Source organism: Salvelinus namaycush, chromosome 3 (assembly GCF_016432855.1).
Source record: "Salvelinus namaycush isolate Seneca chromosome 3, SaNama_1.0, whole genome shotgun sequence".
Classification (NCBI taxonomy): domain Eukaryota; kingdom Metazoa; phylum Chordata; class Actinopteri; order Salmoniformes; family Salmonidae; genus Salvelinus; species Salvelinus namaycush.
Window position 1 is genome coordinate 73,807,125 of NC_052309.1, and position 18,399 is coordinate 73,825,523.

An 18,399-nucleotide genomic window follows, 5' to 3' on the forward strand; every position below is an offset into this window, starting at 1 on the left:
TTCCCATGTTCCTGGAGTGCCCTGTAAGGATGAAGGAGGTCGCAGTAGCTAGGATCAGGACTATCCAGGAGGTCTCCTATGTGGAGGCAGTGAAAATAGCTGAAAGAGCGAGTGGAGATGAGATGGCAGTGGATGCCCCACAGCCTGCAGTGAATGCAGTTTAGGAGAAGGATCCCGAAACACTAACAGTGAAGAAGGTGGACTTTGTTGCGTCTATTGTGCAAATTGCACTGGACAAACTAATTTAAAAAATATATATAACATTCGAAGAAACTAGACTTCATTGTGACGATGGCAAACATATTTCTGGATCTCCAGGACTACAGCCAAAATGTTACAGGGAATACTGAATGAATATACTGAACCTTTGTAGGGATCTAAATATACATTTGAATCTGACTGAAGGAGTACAGTTTGTTTTATTTACATTTGAATATTATAAGTATATTTTTTCACCTTTCCCTTCTCCCTATTATTTTTGCGTTAAAGCTTATCAGTTTTCACCCCATCCAGTAGGTGGAGGCATGCTCCTCTAACGTTGTTTGTGGACCGCCGTAATACCATAGAAGAAGAACTCTAGCTAGCTTAAGTTAATAACAATAACACTCGCTGCAGCGTATATAAATATTTGGCTGCAGTTTAGCTACCACCTGTTTGCGTTGATTTGTAGTAAAAACAAAACTAGCTACTTGTTCATTTGTCGAAATAACACTTTATACACGTTCGTTCAATAATATTTAGACTAATTTAGACTCAGATTTACAATTTTGTATAGCTAGCCCCCTAATGTTAAGACAATAAGGGCCTTAACTAGCTAGAGTTACTGTAACGTTGATAGCTTGCCGTTTTGAACGCGAGAATCTAAGGCTTGCCTGCAAAAACTTGCCACTGTTCCAGCGGATAAACATATTGTTTTATATATATATATATTTAGCCAACGAACTAGCTAGGTAGAAGTCAAGTGGTTTTTAAAATGAGGGGCGGTTCGTCGTATGGAGATCGGGACAGGGACCGTGGTCGCGACAGGGGGTAAGTCAGGCAGCTAACTTAGCTATTTACCTGGAAACCCGAAGATTAATTGCATTGATTCCTACGTCGGCATAAATTTGCGTTTGAATCAGTAAAGTTTCCCCATACGACCTCTGCAAGCCAGAATGTTGAATGAAATTATATTTTAACTTACTTTACCGGTTGGTTCTTTTGCAGGTAGGAATGTGAGAGTCGACAATATATCCACAGGACAACATACGCTAATTAATTAAACTTTTCAAAGCGTTGGTAGGTCGTTCAGATTTATATTAACTGAAGCATGGGCACAAGATGAAAAAACATGCGTAACAGTGTTGCTTCCATCCTTCTCCTCGCCCCTACCTGGGCTCGAACCAGGGACCCTCTGCACACATCAACAACTGCCTCCCACGAAGCATCATTCCACAAAAGCCACGGCCCTTGGAGATCAAGGGAAACAACTACTTCAAGGTCTCAGAGCGAGTGATGTCACCGATTGAAACGCTATTAGCACATACCCCACTAACTAGCTAGCCATTTCACACCGGTTACACTCACTCCCCTTTTGACCTTTTTTCCCTCATCAACCAGTGATCCGGGTCATGGCACCAATGTAAGCTAGCAATTTCACACCAGTTACACATGCACGCCATGCAAGGATACATGGTTCTGAGCACGTTACAGGTGATATAAATCTGCATGCGTTTTGATAAGGTGATTTTATTATACTTTACTGTGGGTACAGTGCATTCGGGAAGTATTCCAACCCCTTGACCTTTTCCACATTTTGTTATGTTACAGCCTTGTTCTAAAATGGATTAAATTGTTTGTTTCCCCTTATCAATCAACACACAATACCCCATAATGACAACGCAAAAACAGGTTTTGAATTTATTGCAAATGTATATAAAAAGTTATATTACATTTACATAAGTATTCAGACCCTTTACTCAGTACTTTGGTAAAGCACCTTTGGCAGTGATTACAACCTCAAGTCTTCTTGGGTATGACGCTACAAGCTTGGCACACCTGTATTTGGGGAGTTTGTCCCATTCTTCTCTGCAGATCCTCTCAAGCTTTGTCGGGTTGGATGGGGAGCGTCTCTGCACAGCTATTTTTAGGTCTCTCCGGAGATGTTTGATCGGGTTCAAGTCTGGGCTCTGGCTGGGCCACTCAAGGACATTCAGAGACTTGTCCTGAAGCCACTCCTGCGTTGTCTTGGCTGTGTGCTCAGGGTCGTTGTCTTGTTGGAAGGTGAACCTTCGCCCCAGTCTGAGGTCCTGAGTGCTCTGGAGCAGGTTTAAATCAAGGATCTCTCTGTACTTTGCTCCGTTCATCTTTCCCTTGATCCTGACTAGTCTCCCAGTCCCTGCCACTGAAGAACATTCCCGCAGCAGGATGTTGCCACGACCATGCTTCACCGTAGGGATGGTGCCAGGTTTCATCCAGACCCGACGCTTGGCATTCAGGCCAAAGAGTTCAATGTTGGATTCATCAGACCAGAGAATCTTGTTTCTCATGGTCTGCGTCCTTTAGGTGCCTTTTGGCAAACTAAGCGGGCTGTCATGTGCCTTTTACTGAGGAGTGGCTTCTGTCTGGCCACTACCATAAATGTCTGATTGGTGGAGTGCTGCAGAGATGGTTGTCGTTCTGGAAGGTTCTCTCATCTCCACAGAGGAACTCTGGAGCTCTGTCAGTGACTATTGTGTTCTTGGTCACCTCCCTGACCAAGGCTCTTCTCCCCCGATTGCTCAGTTTGGCCTGGGCGCCCAGCTCTAGGAACAGTCTTGGTGGTTCTAAACTTATTCCATTTAAGAATGATGGAGGCCACTGTGTTCTTGGGTACCTTCAATGCTGCAGGAATGTTTTGGTACCCTTCCCCAGATCTGTGCCCCAACACAATCCTGTCTCGGAGCTCTACGGACATTTCCTTCAACCTCATGGATTGTTTTTTACTCTTACATGCACTGTCAACTGTGGGACCTTGGAAAGACAGATGTGTGCCTTTCTGTGTGCATTTTCAGATCATGTCCAATCAATTGAATTTTTCCACAGGTGGACTCCAATCAAGTTGTAGAAACATCTCAAGGATGATCAATGGAAGACTGGGTAGCCATTTGCATCCTGTTATTTGCATTGCCCCCCCCCCCCCCCCCCCCCCTATGCTGCTGCTACTCTCTGTTACTATCTATGCATAGTCACTTTAATAACTCTACCTACATGTACATATTACATCAATTACCTTGACTAACCGGTGCCCCCGCACATTGACTCTGTACCGGTACCCCCTGTATGTAGCCCCGCTATTGTTATTTTACTGCTGCTCTTTAATTATTAGTTATTCTTATCTCTTACTTTTTTTAGGTATATTCTTTAAACTGCGTTGTTGGTTAAGGGCTTGTAAGTAAGCATTTCACTGAAAGGTCTACACCTGTTGTATTCGGTGCATGTGACAAATAACATTTGATTTGACCTGAGCTCAGTTTTGAGTGTCATAGCAAAGGGTCTAATTGCTTATATAAATTAGGTGTTTCTGTTTTTTATTTTTTCTAAATTAGCAAACATTTAAAAAAAAAACAGTTTTCTCTTTGTCAATATTGGCTATTGTGTGTAGATTGATTTTAGAATAAGGCTGTAACGTAACAAAATAAAGGGGTCTGAATACTTTCCAAATGCACTGTATATTGTCTTGCATTCCCACTGTAAAAAGGACCAACAGTGGTAACCGGTAGAGTATGTTTCAATGTCATTTTATTCAACATACTGGTTTGTAGAGGTTGTGAGTGGAAACTTTCCTGATCCAAACTCACATTTTTGCCCAATGTAGAATTCAATACAATTCAGCATTGTGTTTCCAGTCAAGATAGCTATATCTCTATTCACTTTAGCTAACAAGAATATCTAACCAAAGATGGATAGCTACAATGAATTTCTAAAGACCAGCTACTTAGCTAGCTAGCTATGTAATCCTCTTCATACCCTCTGGGACCAATAGACAAAATGTGATCCCTCCAATTCTTTCTGTCCTTGGCAAATGTTGTATACAGTGAGTCTCGCTTGAGGTAATCAAATACTAATCTATGTGCTTGTCATCTTGTTAGGAGTCCTCGTTTTGGGTCTAGCAGAGGTCCCCCTCCCAACAAGAAGTTTGGGAACCCAGGGGAGCGTTTGCGCAAGAAGAAATGGGACCTAAACGAGCTTCCAAAGTTTGAGAAGAACCTTTACAATGAACATCCAGATATCCAGCGCATGAGCCAGGTATTGCCCCACACCAGTGTGCTTCAGTCATGGAGAACCACAGGTGTGTGTGCATTTCTTAAAGCACATTCCAGTAGGCCTACTATGACATCTGATTCAACTAATCAAGGGTTTGATGTTTAGTGAATCTGGTTTATTTGTGCTGGGCAGTCTGCACAGTCTTGGTCTCCACAAAGATTGAACAGCGCTGCCCTACACTCTTATTGACTTAGTCTGCAGTTGTTGCCAGATGTGCCACCCATGACACTATTGGTGGACAGTTATTATTTTTTTCTTATTGTCTCAGATATTGTTTTCTGTCTTTCAGTATGACTTGGAGGAGTTTCGCAGGAAGAAGGAGATCACTATCAGGGGGTCAGGCTGCCTGAAACCTGTCAGTAGCTTCTCCCAGGCCCATTTTCCTCGTAAGTACAAACACTTTTCAGTACAACTGAACTGCCCTGGTGTCATTGTGAATATGCATATCGTTTTCACCTCTGGGAAACATCTATTCTGGCAGGTAATGTGGCCAATTGAACCTTAGTTTTGTTAACCAATGCAATTTATAGTTATTTAGTTATGCTTATAAGATGTTCTTATCCACTTCACCCAGAGTATGTGATGGATGTGCTGATACAGCAGAACTTTAAGGAGCCCACAGCTATCCAGGCACAAGGCTTCCCTCTGGCCCTGAGTGGCAGGGACATGGTGGGCATCGCACAGACAGGTTCTGGGAAAACCTTATCGGTGAGATGCAGCTGTAGCTCCGTCATCATACATTCACAAGAACAGAACAGGATGAACAAAAAGTTACAGCAACACTTAGGAACAATAGCCGCATGCACACTGTTCATATCTGTAGACATTTTTATTAATTTGTCTTTCTGCCCATTTTTACACATACCCCTGTGTTGACTGCCATACAATATTCTCAGTTATCTTGTCTTCCTTCTAGAGCCTGACCGATATGTGTTTTTGGGGGTCGATTCAGATTTTTTGAGGGGGACAAAACGTACCAATATGATATACCTGCAGATATACTGTTTTACAGTGAACAAATTCATTTGAACATTTTCCACACTGACTTTTCAGAAATGGCCATCCAAAAGAGCAATTGTCTAAGAAATATGCTGCAAATGTTATGTCTTACATGGTGACAGTAATGGCACATCATGAGAATGTCCACAAGTGTCCCTTTTTTCATCCTATTCATTGAATATTGGATATAGTGGAATTGATCGGGCTCTACTTCCTTCTATTATTAATCTCTCCTGCTTGATGTGAGGTGTTTATCACCTTGTTGTTGTATCTCCTCAGTATCTCCTGCCTGCCATTGTGCACATTAACCACCAGCCCTACCTAGAAAGAGGAGATGGACCAATCGTAAGTAATCCATTTTGGATGAATCTTACAGCATGTTTCCTATAATTGTTCATATGTTTGGATATCAGCCACTTCCAAAATGTATTTTATTCAGGGAGTGTTTTTTTTCTATCCCTGTCCTGTCTCTGTGCAGTGTTTGGTTCTGGCACCAACTCGAGAGCTGGCCCAGCAGGTTCAGCAAGTTGCTCATGAATATGGCAAGTCATCACGCATCAAGAGCACCTGTGTTTACGGGGGAGCGCCCAAGGGACCCCAGATCCGTGACCTGGAGAGAGGTAAGGAGGCTCCTCTGGAAAAAGGCATACACACTAGTCATTATAACCTATACGCTGAAGAAAATCCATACTCTTTTCCATTACGCATGTCTGTCTAAACCAGAGAAACCTACCCTGCTCTCTTTCTCCCTCCCAGGTGTTGAGATCTGCATCGCCACCCCGGGTCGTCTCATTGACTTCCTGGAGGCAGGGAAGACCAACCTACGGCGCTGCACCTACTTGGTGCTGGACGAGGCTGACAGAATGCTGGACATGGGCTTTGAGCCACAGATCCGCAAGATTGTTGACCAGATTAGGGTGAGCAGGGTTCTCTAGTCACTCAAGCAAAGTGACACTCATTTTACAGCTGTTATTACCTTATCTCTTTCCAGTGCATTAGATACACATTGACACATTTCAGGCCTGCCTAAGACCATATACACTGAGTAGGGCTGTCCCTCACAAAAAACAAATATTGGTTGACGAAATGTTTAAACTTATTTTTCCATATATAGACACTATGGGTTTGAATAAAATCAACTACATACAGTGGCTTGCAAAAGTATTCACCCCCCTTGGCATTTTTCCTATTTTGTTGCCTTACAACCTGGAATTAAAATAGATTTTTGGGGGGTTTGTGTCACTTGATTTACACAACATTCTTACCACTTGCAAAATATGTTTTATTGTGAAACAAGAAATAAGACAAAAAAACTGAACTTTAGCGTGCATAACTATTCACAAAGTCAATACTTTGTAGAACAACCTTTTGCAGCAATTACAGCTGCAAGTCTCTTAGGGTATGTCTCTATAAGCTTGGCACATCTAGCCACTGGGATTTTTGCCCTTCAAGGCAAAACTGCACCAGCTCCTTCAAGTTGGATGGGTTCCTCTGGTGTACAGCAATCTTTAAGTCATACCACAGATTCTCAATTGGATTGGGGTCTGGGCTTTGACTAGACCATTCCAAGACATTTAAATGTTTCCCCTTAAACCACTTGAGTGTGGCTTTAGCGGTATGCTTAGGGTCATTGTCCTGCTGGAAGGTGAACCTCCGTCCCAGTCTCAAATCTCTGGAAGACTGAAACAGGTTTCCCTCAAGAATTTCCCTGTATTTAGTGCCATCTATCATTCCTTCAATTCTGACCAGTTTCCCAGTCCCTGCTGATGAAAAACATCCCCAAAATATGATGCTGCCACCACCATGCTTCACTGTGGGGATGGTGTTCTCAGGGTGATGAGCGGTGTTGGGTTTGCGCCAGACATAGTGTTTTCCTTGATGGCCAAAAGCTCAATTTTAGTCTCATCTGACCAGAATACCTTCTTCCATATGTTTGGGGAGTCTCCCACATGCCTTTTGGCGAACACCAAACATGTTTGCTTATTTTCTTCTTTAAGCAATGGCTTTTTTCTGGCCACTCTTCTGTAAAGCCCAGCTCTGTGGAGTGTACGGCTCAAAGTGGCCTTATGGACAGATACTCCAATCTCCACTGTGGAGCTTTGCAGCCCCTTCAGGGTTATCTTTGGTCTCTTTGTTGCCTCTGATTAATGTCCTCCTTGCCTGGTCTGTGAGTTTTGGTGGGCAGCCCTCTTTTGGCAGGTTTGTCAGTCTCTCAGGGACCGAGAAACTGAAAAACAGCTTCTATCTCAAGGCCATCAGACTGTTAAACAGCCACCACTAACATTTAGTGGCTGCTGCCAACATACTGACTCAACTCCAGCCACTTTAATAATGGGAATTTAATAATGGGAATTGATGGAAATGTATGTAAAAATGTATCACTAGCCACTTTAAACAATGCCACTTAATATAATGTTTACATACCCTACATTACTCATCTCATATGTATATGTATATACTGTACTCTATATCATCTACTGCATCTTGCCATCTTTATGAAATACATGTATCACTAGCCACTTTAAACTATGCCACTTTATGTTTATATACCCTATATTACTCATCTCATATCTATATACTGTACTCTATACCATCTACTGCATCTTGCCTATGCCGTTCTGTACCATCACTCATTCATATATCTTTATGTACATACTCTTTATCCCTTTACACTTGTGTGTATAAGGTAGTAGTTGTGGAATTGTTAGGTTAGATTACTCGTTGGTTATTACTGCATTGTCGGAACTAGAAGCACAAGCATTTCGCTACACTCGCATTAACATCTGCTAACCATGTGTATGTGACAAATAAAATTTGATTTGATTTGTTGTGGTGCCGTATTCGTTCAAATTTTTCATAACGGTGCCCCGTGGAATGTTCAAAGTTTCGGATCTTTTTTTATAACCCAACCCTGATCTGTACTTCTCCACAACTTTGTCCCTGACTTGTTTAGAGAGCTCCTTGGTCTTCATGGCGCTGCTTGCTTGGTGGTGCCCCTTGCTTAGTGGTGTTGACTCTGGAGCCTTTCAGAACAGGTATATATATATATATATACTGAGATCATGTGACACCTAGATTGCACACAGGTGAACTTTATTTAACTAATTATGTGACTTCTGAAGGTAATCGGTTGCACCAGATCTTATTTAGGGGCTTCATAGCAAAGGGGGTGAATGCATATGCACGCACCACTTTTCTGTTTTGTATTTTTTTGAAAGTTCTTATTTTCACTTCACCAATTTGGACTATTTTGTGTATGTCCATTACATGAAATCCAAATAAAAATCCATTTAATTTACAGGTTGTAATGCAACAAAATAGGAAAAACGCCAAGGGGGATGAATACTTTTGCAAGGCACTGTATGCACTGAGCTTCTCTGATGCTTTAAGCACACTGTTTAATTAAATAATTAAGATGCAGGACTGGCGCACGTTGTCTCGCTCTCCTCCCTACCGTAGCAAAAAGGCACCACAGCACAGCAAGTGTTAATTGCGCTGTCTGTGCTGAAGCTGTAATGTAATTTCAGCCTTTTAGTTTCTTACTTGTTTCTGACCGAAAAGTTCTGTTACCGAAATCCCTAATTTGTTTTGGAAAAACATTCCCTCAACCCTCGCTCTCTTAAGAATAGCCCCCTTTTTTAAAACGTTTGCCTAAATGACATACCCAAATCTAACTGCCTGTAGCTCAGGCCCTGAAGCAAGGATATGCCTATTCTTGGTACCATTTGAAAGGAAACACTTTGAAGTTTGTGGAAATGTGAATTGAACGTAGGAGAATATAACACAATAGATCTGGTAGAAGAAAATACAAAGAAAAAAATGATCGTTTTTTTTCTACCACCATCTTTGAAATGCAACAGAATGGTCCCAGTTCCAGCCATCACTCTGGTTGTAATTCCGATGGTGTCCACAAGATGGCAGCAGTGTATGTGCAAAGTTTCAGACGTATGAGCGAACTACATGACATTTAGTGTGAAGTCACCCAGGTAGATTTGGGCAAATCGTGGAGACATTTGCATTCATATTCCATTTTTCTGCAAGAATATCGTCAAATCTGTATACTTGGACTTTGATTTAGCTTTTCCAGTAGAAGTAGCCATATTATAAGTTCAACATTTGCAAAACAACCAGTTTTCATAACTTCATAACTCTGAATATTATAATTTTTGTCCAAAATGAAAAGGCAAGCTGTCGTACAAGGTTAGTAGCTACATTTTACGACAGATACATGGTTTCCGGATACTCCCGTAAAGCCCAACTCATTGGCTATTTGGCTAGCTTGGTTCGACCCTGATTGGTGCTTATTTGACAAAGTTAGTCGTTCAAGTGAAGACCGCCTGCGTCATCGGCGTGCCATGAAGGCCTCGCTCTGTGAACAAATATGGTGTCCTATAGGATATACTACACCCCTAATGATATAGTGAAGTCTTGTTACGTTCTAGGATCTCTGAGGAATACATACAAACGCGATTTGACTGGTTGAAACAACGTTTAGGGTGAGATTTTCACAGATTCCTTTCTTTGCAAATTGAACGAGTGGAAATACAAAATCGATCGTGCATGCTATATGGACCTTTTCAGGATATGAAAAAGGATTTTATCTAACAAAATGACAGACACTTCATGTTATCTCTGGGATCCTTTGGATGATAAATCAGAGCAAGATTTCAGAATGTAAGTACACATTTCACCTTCAGAGGTGAATTTATCAAACCTATCGTGGTGAAAAAAGTGTTTTGTTGTTAGGCGCTCTCCTCAAACAATAGCATGGCATTTTATCGCAGTAATGGCTACTGTAAATTGGACAATGCAGTTATATTCACAAGAACTTAAGCTTTCAGTCGATATAAGACATTTATATGTACCGACATTTGTTGTTTCTCTAAAATCTGCGATGGTGACACAAGGCGCTGAATGATTTACAACTGTCCCGTTGACGGGACGCCGATCCCTAAGATATAAGTGAAACATGTAAACATCTCATGCATGTGACCAATAGGGCCTGACCTATAGCCTTTGATAATCACATCAATAAATCGGTTATAACAGTTGCTGTTAGATTACAATATTATTACCTTTTCTGACCACTTAGAACAGTGTAAACAGAAACTGTTCTAACGGGGGAAAAAATATATAAAGCCTTTATTACAGCAGACTAAAACCAGTTTCATGCATTCGTAAATTGCATTTTATTTATTGTTTAGGCTAATTATTTAAAGCTTCCTTTGTTATTTAATATGAAAACTATAATGTTTGATTGCATTTCAAACATGAATGTATCGTATGCTGTGTGATGTTATGAATGAATGATTGATTGATACAGGAGCCAATATATTGAAATATAGGCCTCAGTAAGTTAAGCTATTGAGACTAAACAGGATCCACTCTTAGGCCTACAGCTCCATAGTGGTTATACAAAGCCTACTAAAGATAACGACATTACTAATAATTCTAATATCAATAAGAAGAAGGGTATAGGAGCGAGAGCTGTTTGCATATTATGTGTGGCAAACAGGTGCTGTGAGATTACAATCACATTTTTCTGTTTGGAACAGTGTAAACAACACTAAATAAATAAGTAATACCAGTCTGTTCTAACAGGAAACAAATGTAACGCCTTTATTATAGCATAGCAAAGATTAAAAACATCCAAATCTGTGAAATTGCTTTATCCGACATTTTGCCATTGCATGAAGCCTGGTGCTCATGGATTCATTAGGCTATGAAACAAACACTCCAACAGAAGCAAGATTGGTCTTATTTCTGTAGATATGTACAGATGATTTATAAAGATCGGTCTTATTTCTGTAGATATGTACAGATGATTTATAAAGATCGGTCTTATTTCTGTAGATATGTACAGATGATTTATAAAGATCGGTCTTATTTCTGTAGATATGTACAGATGATTTATAAAGATCGGTCTTATTTCTGTAGATATGTACAGATGATTTATAAAGATCGGTCTTATTTCTGTAGATATGTACGGATGATTTATAAAGATTGGTCTTATTTCTGTAGATATGTACGGATGATTTATAAAGATTGGTCTTATTTCTGTAGATATGTACGGATGATTTATAAAGATCGGTCTTATTTCTGTAGATATGTACGGATGATTTATAAAGATCGGTCTTATTTCTGTAGATATGTACGGATGATTTATAAAGATCGGTCTTATTTCTGTAGATATGTACGGATGATTTATAAAGATCGGTCTTATTTCTGTAGATATGTACGGATGATTTATAAAGATCGGTCTTATTTCTGTAGATATGTACAGATGATTTATAAAGCCAGGCACATTTAACAGTTAGGCTATTGATTATAGACCTAATTAAGTTGGGGTTTCCTCAATTTTCTTAGACAATCAGGTTATGGCTGTTTCCTCGTTGCTGCTGCTGCTGCCTCTGCCGCGTTGTTCTCAATCCCAATATGCTGGTTAAATTTGCTATTATGCACATAGCAACAAAGGGAAAGGTGCCAATTCTACAGCGCACTGAAGATTGTTTCAGAACTGCGGACAGCGACTGTATCCAACGCGGGAGAAAGCGCATTTGTTATAAAATAATATTAGATTTATTAGTGTTGCACCATTATCTTTTAGATAATATAACCATATACAATTTCAGTATCACATCTTACAGTGATGGACTGTGCTCTTTCCATGACATAGACTGACCAGGTGAAAACTATGACCCTTTATTGATGTCATCCACTATAATCAATGTAGATGAATGGGAGGCGACAGGTTTAAGAAGGATTTTTCAGCCTTGAGGCAATTGCGACATGGATTGTGTATGTGTACCATTCAGAGGGTGAATGGACAAGACAAAATATTTAAGTGCCTTTGAACGGGGTATGGTAGTAGGTGCCAGGCGCACCGGTTTGAGTATGTCAAGAATTGCAACGCTGCAGAGTTTTTCACGCTCAACCGTTTCCCGTGTCTATCAAGAATGATCCACCACCCAAAGGACATCCAGCCAACTTGACACATTAGATTCCCTGTGGACCGCTTTCGACACCTTGAGTCCATGCCCCGATGAATTGTGGCTGTTCTGAGGGCAAAAGGGTTGCCACTCAATATTAGGAATGGTGTTCCTAATTTTTTGTACACTCAGTGTATATTTCAGTAGATGGACTACTACAAATTCTTTATTCCAAATGGCTAGTGGTTTCTAGTCTATATTCCCAAACTGCTGCTATACTGTAATAAAACATCTGATACTGCTGCTAGCTACTGCAAAATGTGCTTGTGTTTTTTATCAAGAGTTTCTAATGCTGCTCTCATCCCAGCCTGACAGGCAGACCCTGATGTGGAGTGCCACCTGGCCCAAGGACGTGCGGCAGCTAGCAGAGGACTTCCTGAAGGACTATGTCCAGATCAACGTGGGAGCCCTGGAGCTGAGCGCCAACCACAACATCCTGCAGATTGTGGACGTGTGCATGGAGAGTGAGAAGGACAACAAGTGAGGCTAATACTTGTTCACTCTACTCCACTGAAACATTAGCGTTAGTGAATGGGACTGTGTTGATCTAAACTGATGAGGCTTGGTCGTAGACCGATGTAACTAACTCTTCAAAGAGCTTTCATTGGCTAACATGTTCACTCTCCTTCTCCCCAGGCTGCTCCAGCTGATGGAGGAGATCATGGCTGAGAAGGAGAACAAGACCATCATCTTTGTGGAGACCAAGAAACGCTGTGACGATCTGACCCGCAGAATGAGACGCGATGGGTGAGCGAGGGAGGGAAAGGAACACACACACACACACACACTGGGAGTAATTAATTGATTTTATTGAATATAAAATACTTCTGGTCATTGGGTTGTACTACTTCATAACAATTCCCAGTTCTCTGATCATCAAGCTAACAAGTTGATTTGCTCCTCAGGTGGCCAACGATGTGTATCCATGGTGACAAGACTCAGCCAGAGAGAGACTGGGTGCTGACAGGTAAGACGTGGTTTATTAGGTGTATTATATGGGCTAGTATAGGGCTAATCGGTATTGGTTGTTGTCGTGACGCCTTCCTTTGTGTTCCTCAGCTGATCTCTTGGCATTTCCTCTCTCCTATAGAGTTCCGTAGTGGCAAGGCTCCTATTCTTATTGCTACTGATGTGGCCTCACGTGGTTTGGGTATGTACTGTGTGTTCAGAATTAAAGCACAGTCCCTCGGCATGAATACAAACACAGACATATTCCCTCAATGGGCTATGAGTAGTACACCTAATTGTGCTTAGATGTACAGTATACTAGCCTCATTGCATGTAAGAAACCCAAGAAATGTATAGATGTATTGAATTCATGAAATGACCTCCACAAAACACATTGAAGCAGATTTCTGTGAGTACTGTTGCCACTTTGTTTAATATGAAGTGTGGCTTTCTTGTCAGTAGTACTTCTTAGATACAGAGTATGTATTTAAGAAGTATGCCTTATTTCTGGAACTAATTTTTCTTTGTGGAATGCCAGGTCCCTTGACTAATGGAAAAATCCAACCATTGAGTAGATCTAAAAACATATAGTAATTTGAGCCTTTTGTCAGTGTGTGAAGTATTAACTTAAAATAATGGGTATGGAGAGTGATGCACCCCCTTATGGCAATCAATTTTTATAACCAAATTTTGTTTTGTTTCTGTGTTCATTTATTTTTTCATTTTGTTTTTGTTTTGTTTCCAAGTCTCTTCCGGCACTAGAAGCGCACAGGCCCACTGGAGCCTGCAGCCGGACCTAGGCATGACTAATCGAGCCTGAGTTGCGGAGAGAAACACAGGGGAGAGAAGGCCTGATTTATCAATCCCAGACATAGACATCTCTCAGAAAACCCAGAACAGACCCCTAAAAAAAAACTGCTGGGATTCCAAATTTTAAACTGGGGCGATCAGCTCAGAGGGCCAAGAGGGGAGCGGCCTACCACAAGCTATGCCATCAGCCTGCAACAGTAACGCACCATATGTAGTTCCTTTCATAAATTACACTAATATAGCTACACAATGCTAAGCAGGTTTGTTTCACTAAACAGTTTTAACGTTTTCAGAGGATTTCTCCATTCCCTTTGCTAATATGGAGCGTTTTCAAAAAGCCCTAGTTAGACATCTTTGAAGATACTAAATGAGGTTTGGCATCATTGGAGATCAATTGATTGATAAGTAGTTTGCCAGAAACATTCTTCAAGTAATTCTACCATACAGTATAGCTACCAGAAACATTCTTCAAGTAATTCTACCATAGAGTATAGCTAGTCTTAAATGTAGACAAATCATTTCCCCAGAGGTTAATAGATACAGTGGTGCGTTACAAGAAGACAGGAAAAGGCGGCAGGCCAAGTATTTGTCGCTTTGCTGGAGGCTCCCCTCTAAACTGCTCCTGCAGCCCACTATGCAGCCTGACACCCCCACCACTGGCTGTGCCGGCCTCTCCCTCTGCAGGCGTCATGTCTGGTCCTGGCTGGCAGGAGTCCTGGCCTGAAGGAGCCTCTATATATATCCCCCTCTCTCTGTCTATCCCTCCTTCTCTCTGCCCACCCCTTAATCTCTCACACTTTACACTGTCCATTTACCCGTTTATAGTCCACTGTTTAGAGATACATTCTCTTTCTACCTCGCCCTATGCTTATTCTGACCTTGGTCATGTGATCCCTTGGCCTTCTTCCCAAATCTTTCATGCTTTCATCTCTTTACTTCAAATATCAAATGACTCTTTGTGTGCATCATGCAAAGACAACCCAGACCTGTAGATTCAGAAAAATGGAAACGTTCTACCTGCGCTCAGCAAACCCCAGTCAGAATCATGTCCTGACAACATCTGTATATTCGCCCCTCTACAAATGCTCATGTTCCCTGGCAAAGTCCCTTAATGTTGAGTATTTTACCTCCACATCACCACCCCAGTGTCTGTTTCTTGTTACTGCACTTGAACCCCTGGGCTCCTGGACACGCTGTCAGTCTGGGAAGGACTCGGGGGGGACTTCCCTGGGTCTCTTCCATTTGTCTCCTCTGAACAGATTTCTACCAAAGACCTTGGATAATCTCAACAATAACCCCAGAAAATATCCCCCAAACTAGAATTAAACACAGGTATTCGCTAGAAACAGGAGAGGATGCTTACCATACAGGTAGTTACAGTAAGTCCATATTTAGACCCCTGAAGTCACATTGAAGTACCCAACAGTACAGAAACAGTAGCCCAATTTCCCCTATTCATGCTCCTGATGACGTGAAGAGGCAGAGCAAGGGTGTGGTGTCAGACCCAGTCCAGCCTGGGTTCTGGCTCTGCCACTCCAGTTGGGAGGGATGTGTGGAGGAGTGATGGGAGGGGGGAGGACCCATGTTGTCCTCCTCACTCTCCTACCCCTACAGACCTCCCAGGACTGGTCAGGGGGGGACAGAGGGCGCTAACCTTGTAAGTCATCTCTAATACGGGGTAAGTACCTCACCCCACCTTCCCTGTTCACATCCACCTCATCGGTCCGTAGGAAAGAGACATTTTTAACCCACAGCAGTGTTTTCAGAGCCCTATGTCAACTGTAATGAGAAACAGACTTTAAAAAAAAAGTTAAATTCCACCCTTTAAAGAAATCTTACCGTTGCCCGTTTTGTCAATGGATACAGATGTACCCCATTTATTTATTTGGAGTTTCAGCCCCACTCAAAATGGGTATGTTCAAACCATATTTGTCATTATTTAGTCTATCTGGTATTGATTGGCTGTTATTGTAACATTTTGGTCACGAAGAAGCGGTATATTCAGTGCTTGACCAAACGCATTTGAAATATATAGAGGCTGGAATACTGAGGAGCCCATTGTATTTTTCAAGGTACATAGTGTATTGGTTAACAAATAATATTGACAGTATTGTAGTTATGTTGGTGTAAGTAGGATTTAAGTGTTTCTGCATTATGTACCGATTACATTGTTCACTAGACAGGTAAGTGAGGTTTCAGAGTTAGATCTGTGTCTTATGGGTATTGTCTGTACCAAGTACATTTCTAGTTTTGCTTGGTGCACAAAGCAAACATCTCCCTGACCTTTCCACAGGTGGCATATTGTTGTGAAATGTTTCTATCAATCAATGCTGCTTTTCCTAACTTGTCCTTGTCTCTTTTCCCTCCCCATTGACTAACCCTCCCTACCCAACCTCTAACCCAAGATGTGGAGGATGTCAAATTTGTCATCAATTATGACTATCCAAACTCCTCTGAGGACTACATCCACCGTATCGGCCGTACGGCCCGTAGCACCAACAAGGGTACGGCCTACACATTCTTCACCCCGGGCAACATTCGTCAGGCCCGTGAGCTCATCCGTGTCCTAGAGGAGGCCCGGCAGGCCATAAACCCCAAGCTGCTGCAACTGGTCAACACTGGCCGTGGAGGAGGTGGGAGAATGAGGGAGAGCCTTCAAGGGAAATGTCTGGGGGGAAAGAGTTACCCCTCTAGATTTTTTTGAAGTGATTGACAGTGGGCTGTTGACTTGAGGTTTCTTCATTGTACGTTGAACAAGCTAGTTTTTTACAGTGTGTGTCCAGGTATTTGCAGAATTTTATAACAGACTTCATCTTCTCTCTTTGGAATGCAGGAGGCAGGTCACGTTTCCGTGGCAACGGCTCCAACGCCAACAACCCCAACCTGATGTATCAGGATGAGTGCAACCGGCGCATGCGCACCGTAGGCAGCAAGGACAGCCGGGGGAGCAGCAGCGGCACGGGAAGCAGCCGCGCCGGGGACAGGTCGTCCTCTTCCTACAGGGACAGGAGGGACAGCCGCAGCTCCTGCTCCTCCTACAACCAGTACCAGAGCGGGAGCAGCCAGTACAAGTCCGGGAGCAGCAATGGGGGCCAAGATCAGTCAGTGGGTCAGTTTGGTTCAGTCAGCAGGTCCAGTCAGCCCCCTCCACCCCCCTCAGGGCCACAGCCCCTCATGGCCCAGAAGTTTACCCCAGCCCAGCCCATGATGGGATTAATGGGGCACTCGCCCTTCCAGTTTGCTCCCCCACCTCCTCCAACCTCACAGAGGAAGTAAAGCTGGGGCTAGCCCTCACCACACATGCATACAATCCCCAACATCAACCAGAAAAGTCAGTTGTGTTAGGATTTAGATTGTCTGGTTTTGAGATTCTGGAATACTGTGCTTGAAATCTTGGCCTTAGCTGACATGAATCCAGAGGTGTTTGTTAGATTGGTGAGCATTAAAAATAAAGTCAGCCGATTTGTTGTGGTCATTCAACATTCCAATAATGAACTTGCCTGACTAACAAGTAGTTTGACATCAGTGCTTTGAAAGGATTTTTTTAAGCATTAAAATAACTGTACAAATGCAGATTGTCCTTTGAGTAGTTAGACCACAATTGAAGTGGAATACACTTGTGCTGAAATGTAATACTTATACATTTGTAGGTGATGAAAGCATTTTCATTGAGGTGCCGTCTAATTTGTTTCATGTTGCTTTTCCCACAAAATGCATATCCAGTGCTGTCAACAGTTAACTTTTTCAGCATATTGTCAAACGTAAAGGTTATTTCATTGTACAAACTGGCTTTCTTAGTATAGTGAACTAATGTGCTATTTTTGCCTTTCGGTGTATGAGGCAGGTGCTACCGTTTCTCGACAACTTTTTTTCTCAGCTCATTCAGATATTGCGCTTTTGGTTTTTCAGCTTTAGTTAGTTTGTACATAAGTGATTATTTTCCCATTTAGAATTTCTCTCTTAAAAGGTGATCAGTAATTCAGTTCCAGGACAGTATTTTGAAATATGTATAGACATGTCCTGACATGAGGTAGTTATTCGACTTATGTAGGTTACATTATTTTAATTGTTTATTTTGTGGGATCTTTCCAACCCCTCGGTAGCTGAACCATATAATTTCATGGTCTTGGGATATTGTTTCTCTATTGAACTATGCTTGTTTCTTCCTAGTGTAGGGATGTATAGGTTTGTGCTTTGCTGCTTCTCTGTCCTTTCCATCTGTAGTTGAATCATTCTAGTATGTAGACAAGACCGACCTGTAAAATCACTTTTTTACTGTCTGGTTTTGTTTTTCAGGTTTCAATAAAGCTTTTGAATGTTACGTGTGTCTTAACATTTTGTTTCTGTACTCCACTAGGTGAGGTATTGA

At 41.9% G+C, this 18,399-nt stretch overlaps 1 protein-coding gene across 2 annotated transcripts; it reads left to right on the forward strand.

Moving 5' to 3' along the window:
• The first annotated feature begins 557 nt into the window (after window positions 1–557).
• LOC120037914 (probable ATP-dependent RNA helicase DDX17) lies at window positions 558–18,351 on the forward strand. Of its 2 annotated transcripts, XM_038983884.1 has the most exons (13): window positions 558–1,029; window positions 4,110–4,266; window positions 4,574–4,670; window positions 4,859–4,992; window positions 5,563–5,628; window positions 5,762–5,903; window positions 6,040–6,200; window positions 12,580–12,752; window positions 12,909–13,019; window positions 13,178–13,239; window positions 13,363–13,422; window positions 16,436–16,663; window positions 16,864–18,351. In XM_038983884.1, the coding sequence occupies exons 1-13, from the start codon at window positions 974–976 to the stop codon at window positions 17,304–17,306; spliced, it is 1,890 nt and encodes a 629-aa protein (XP_038839812.1). In that variant the 5' UTR covers window positions 558–973; the 3' UTR covers window positions 17,307–18,351. The 2 variants fall into 2 exon arrangements, with proteins under 2 accessions (XP_038839812.1, XP_038839807.1); XM_038983879.1 differs by having other exon boundaries at window positions 13,178–13,422.
• The last annotated feature ends 48 nt before the right edge of the window (window positions 18,352–18,399 follow it).

Bases quoted from the DNA above. Each gene is read 5' to 3' on its own strand.
- LOC120037914 (XM_038983879.1), top strand. From the start codon at position 974: ATGAGGGGCGGTTCGTCGTATGGAGATCGGGACAGGGACCGTGGTCGC. The intron at 4,671-4,858 runs GTAAGTACAAAC...CACTTCACCCAG, and splicing joins CTCCCAGGCCCATTTTCCTC to AGTATGTGATGGATGTGCTG. The intron at 4,993-5,562 runs GTGAGATGCAGC...GTATCTCCTCAG, and splicing joins GTTCTGGGAAAACCTTATCG to TATCTCCTGCCTGCCATTGT.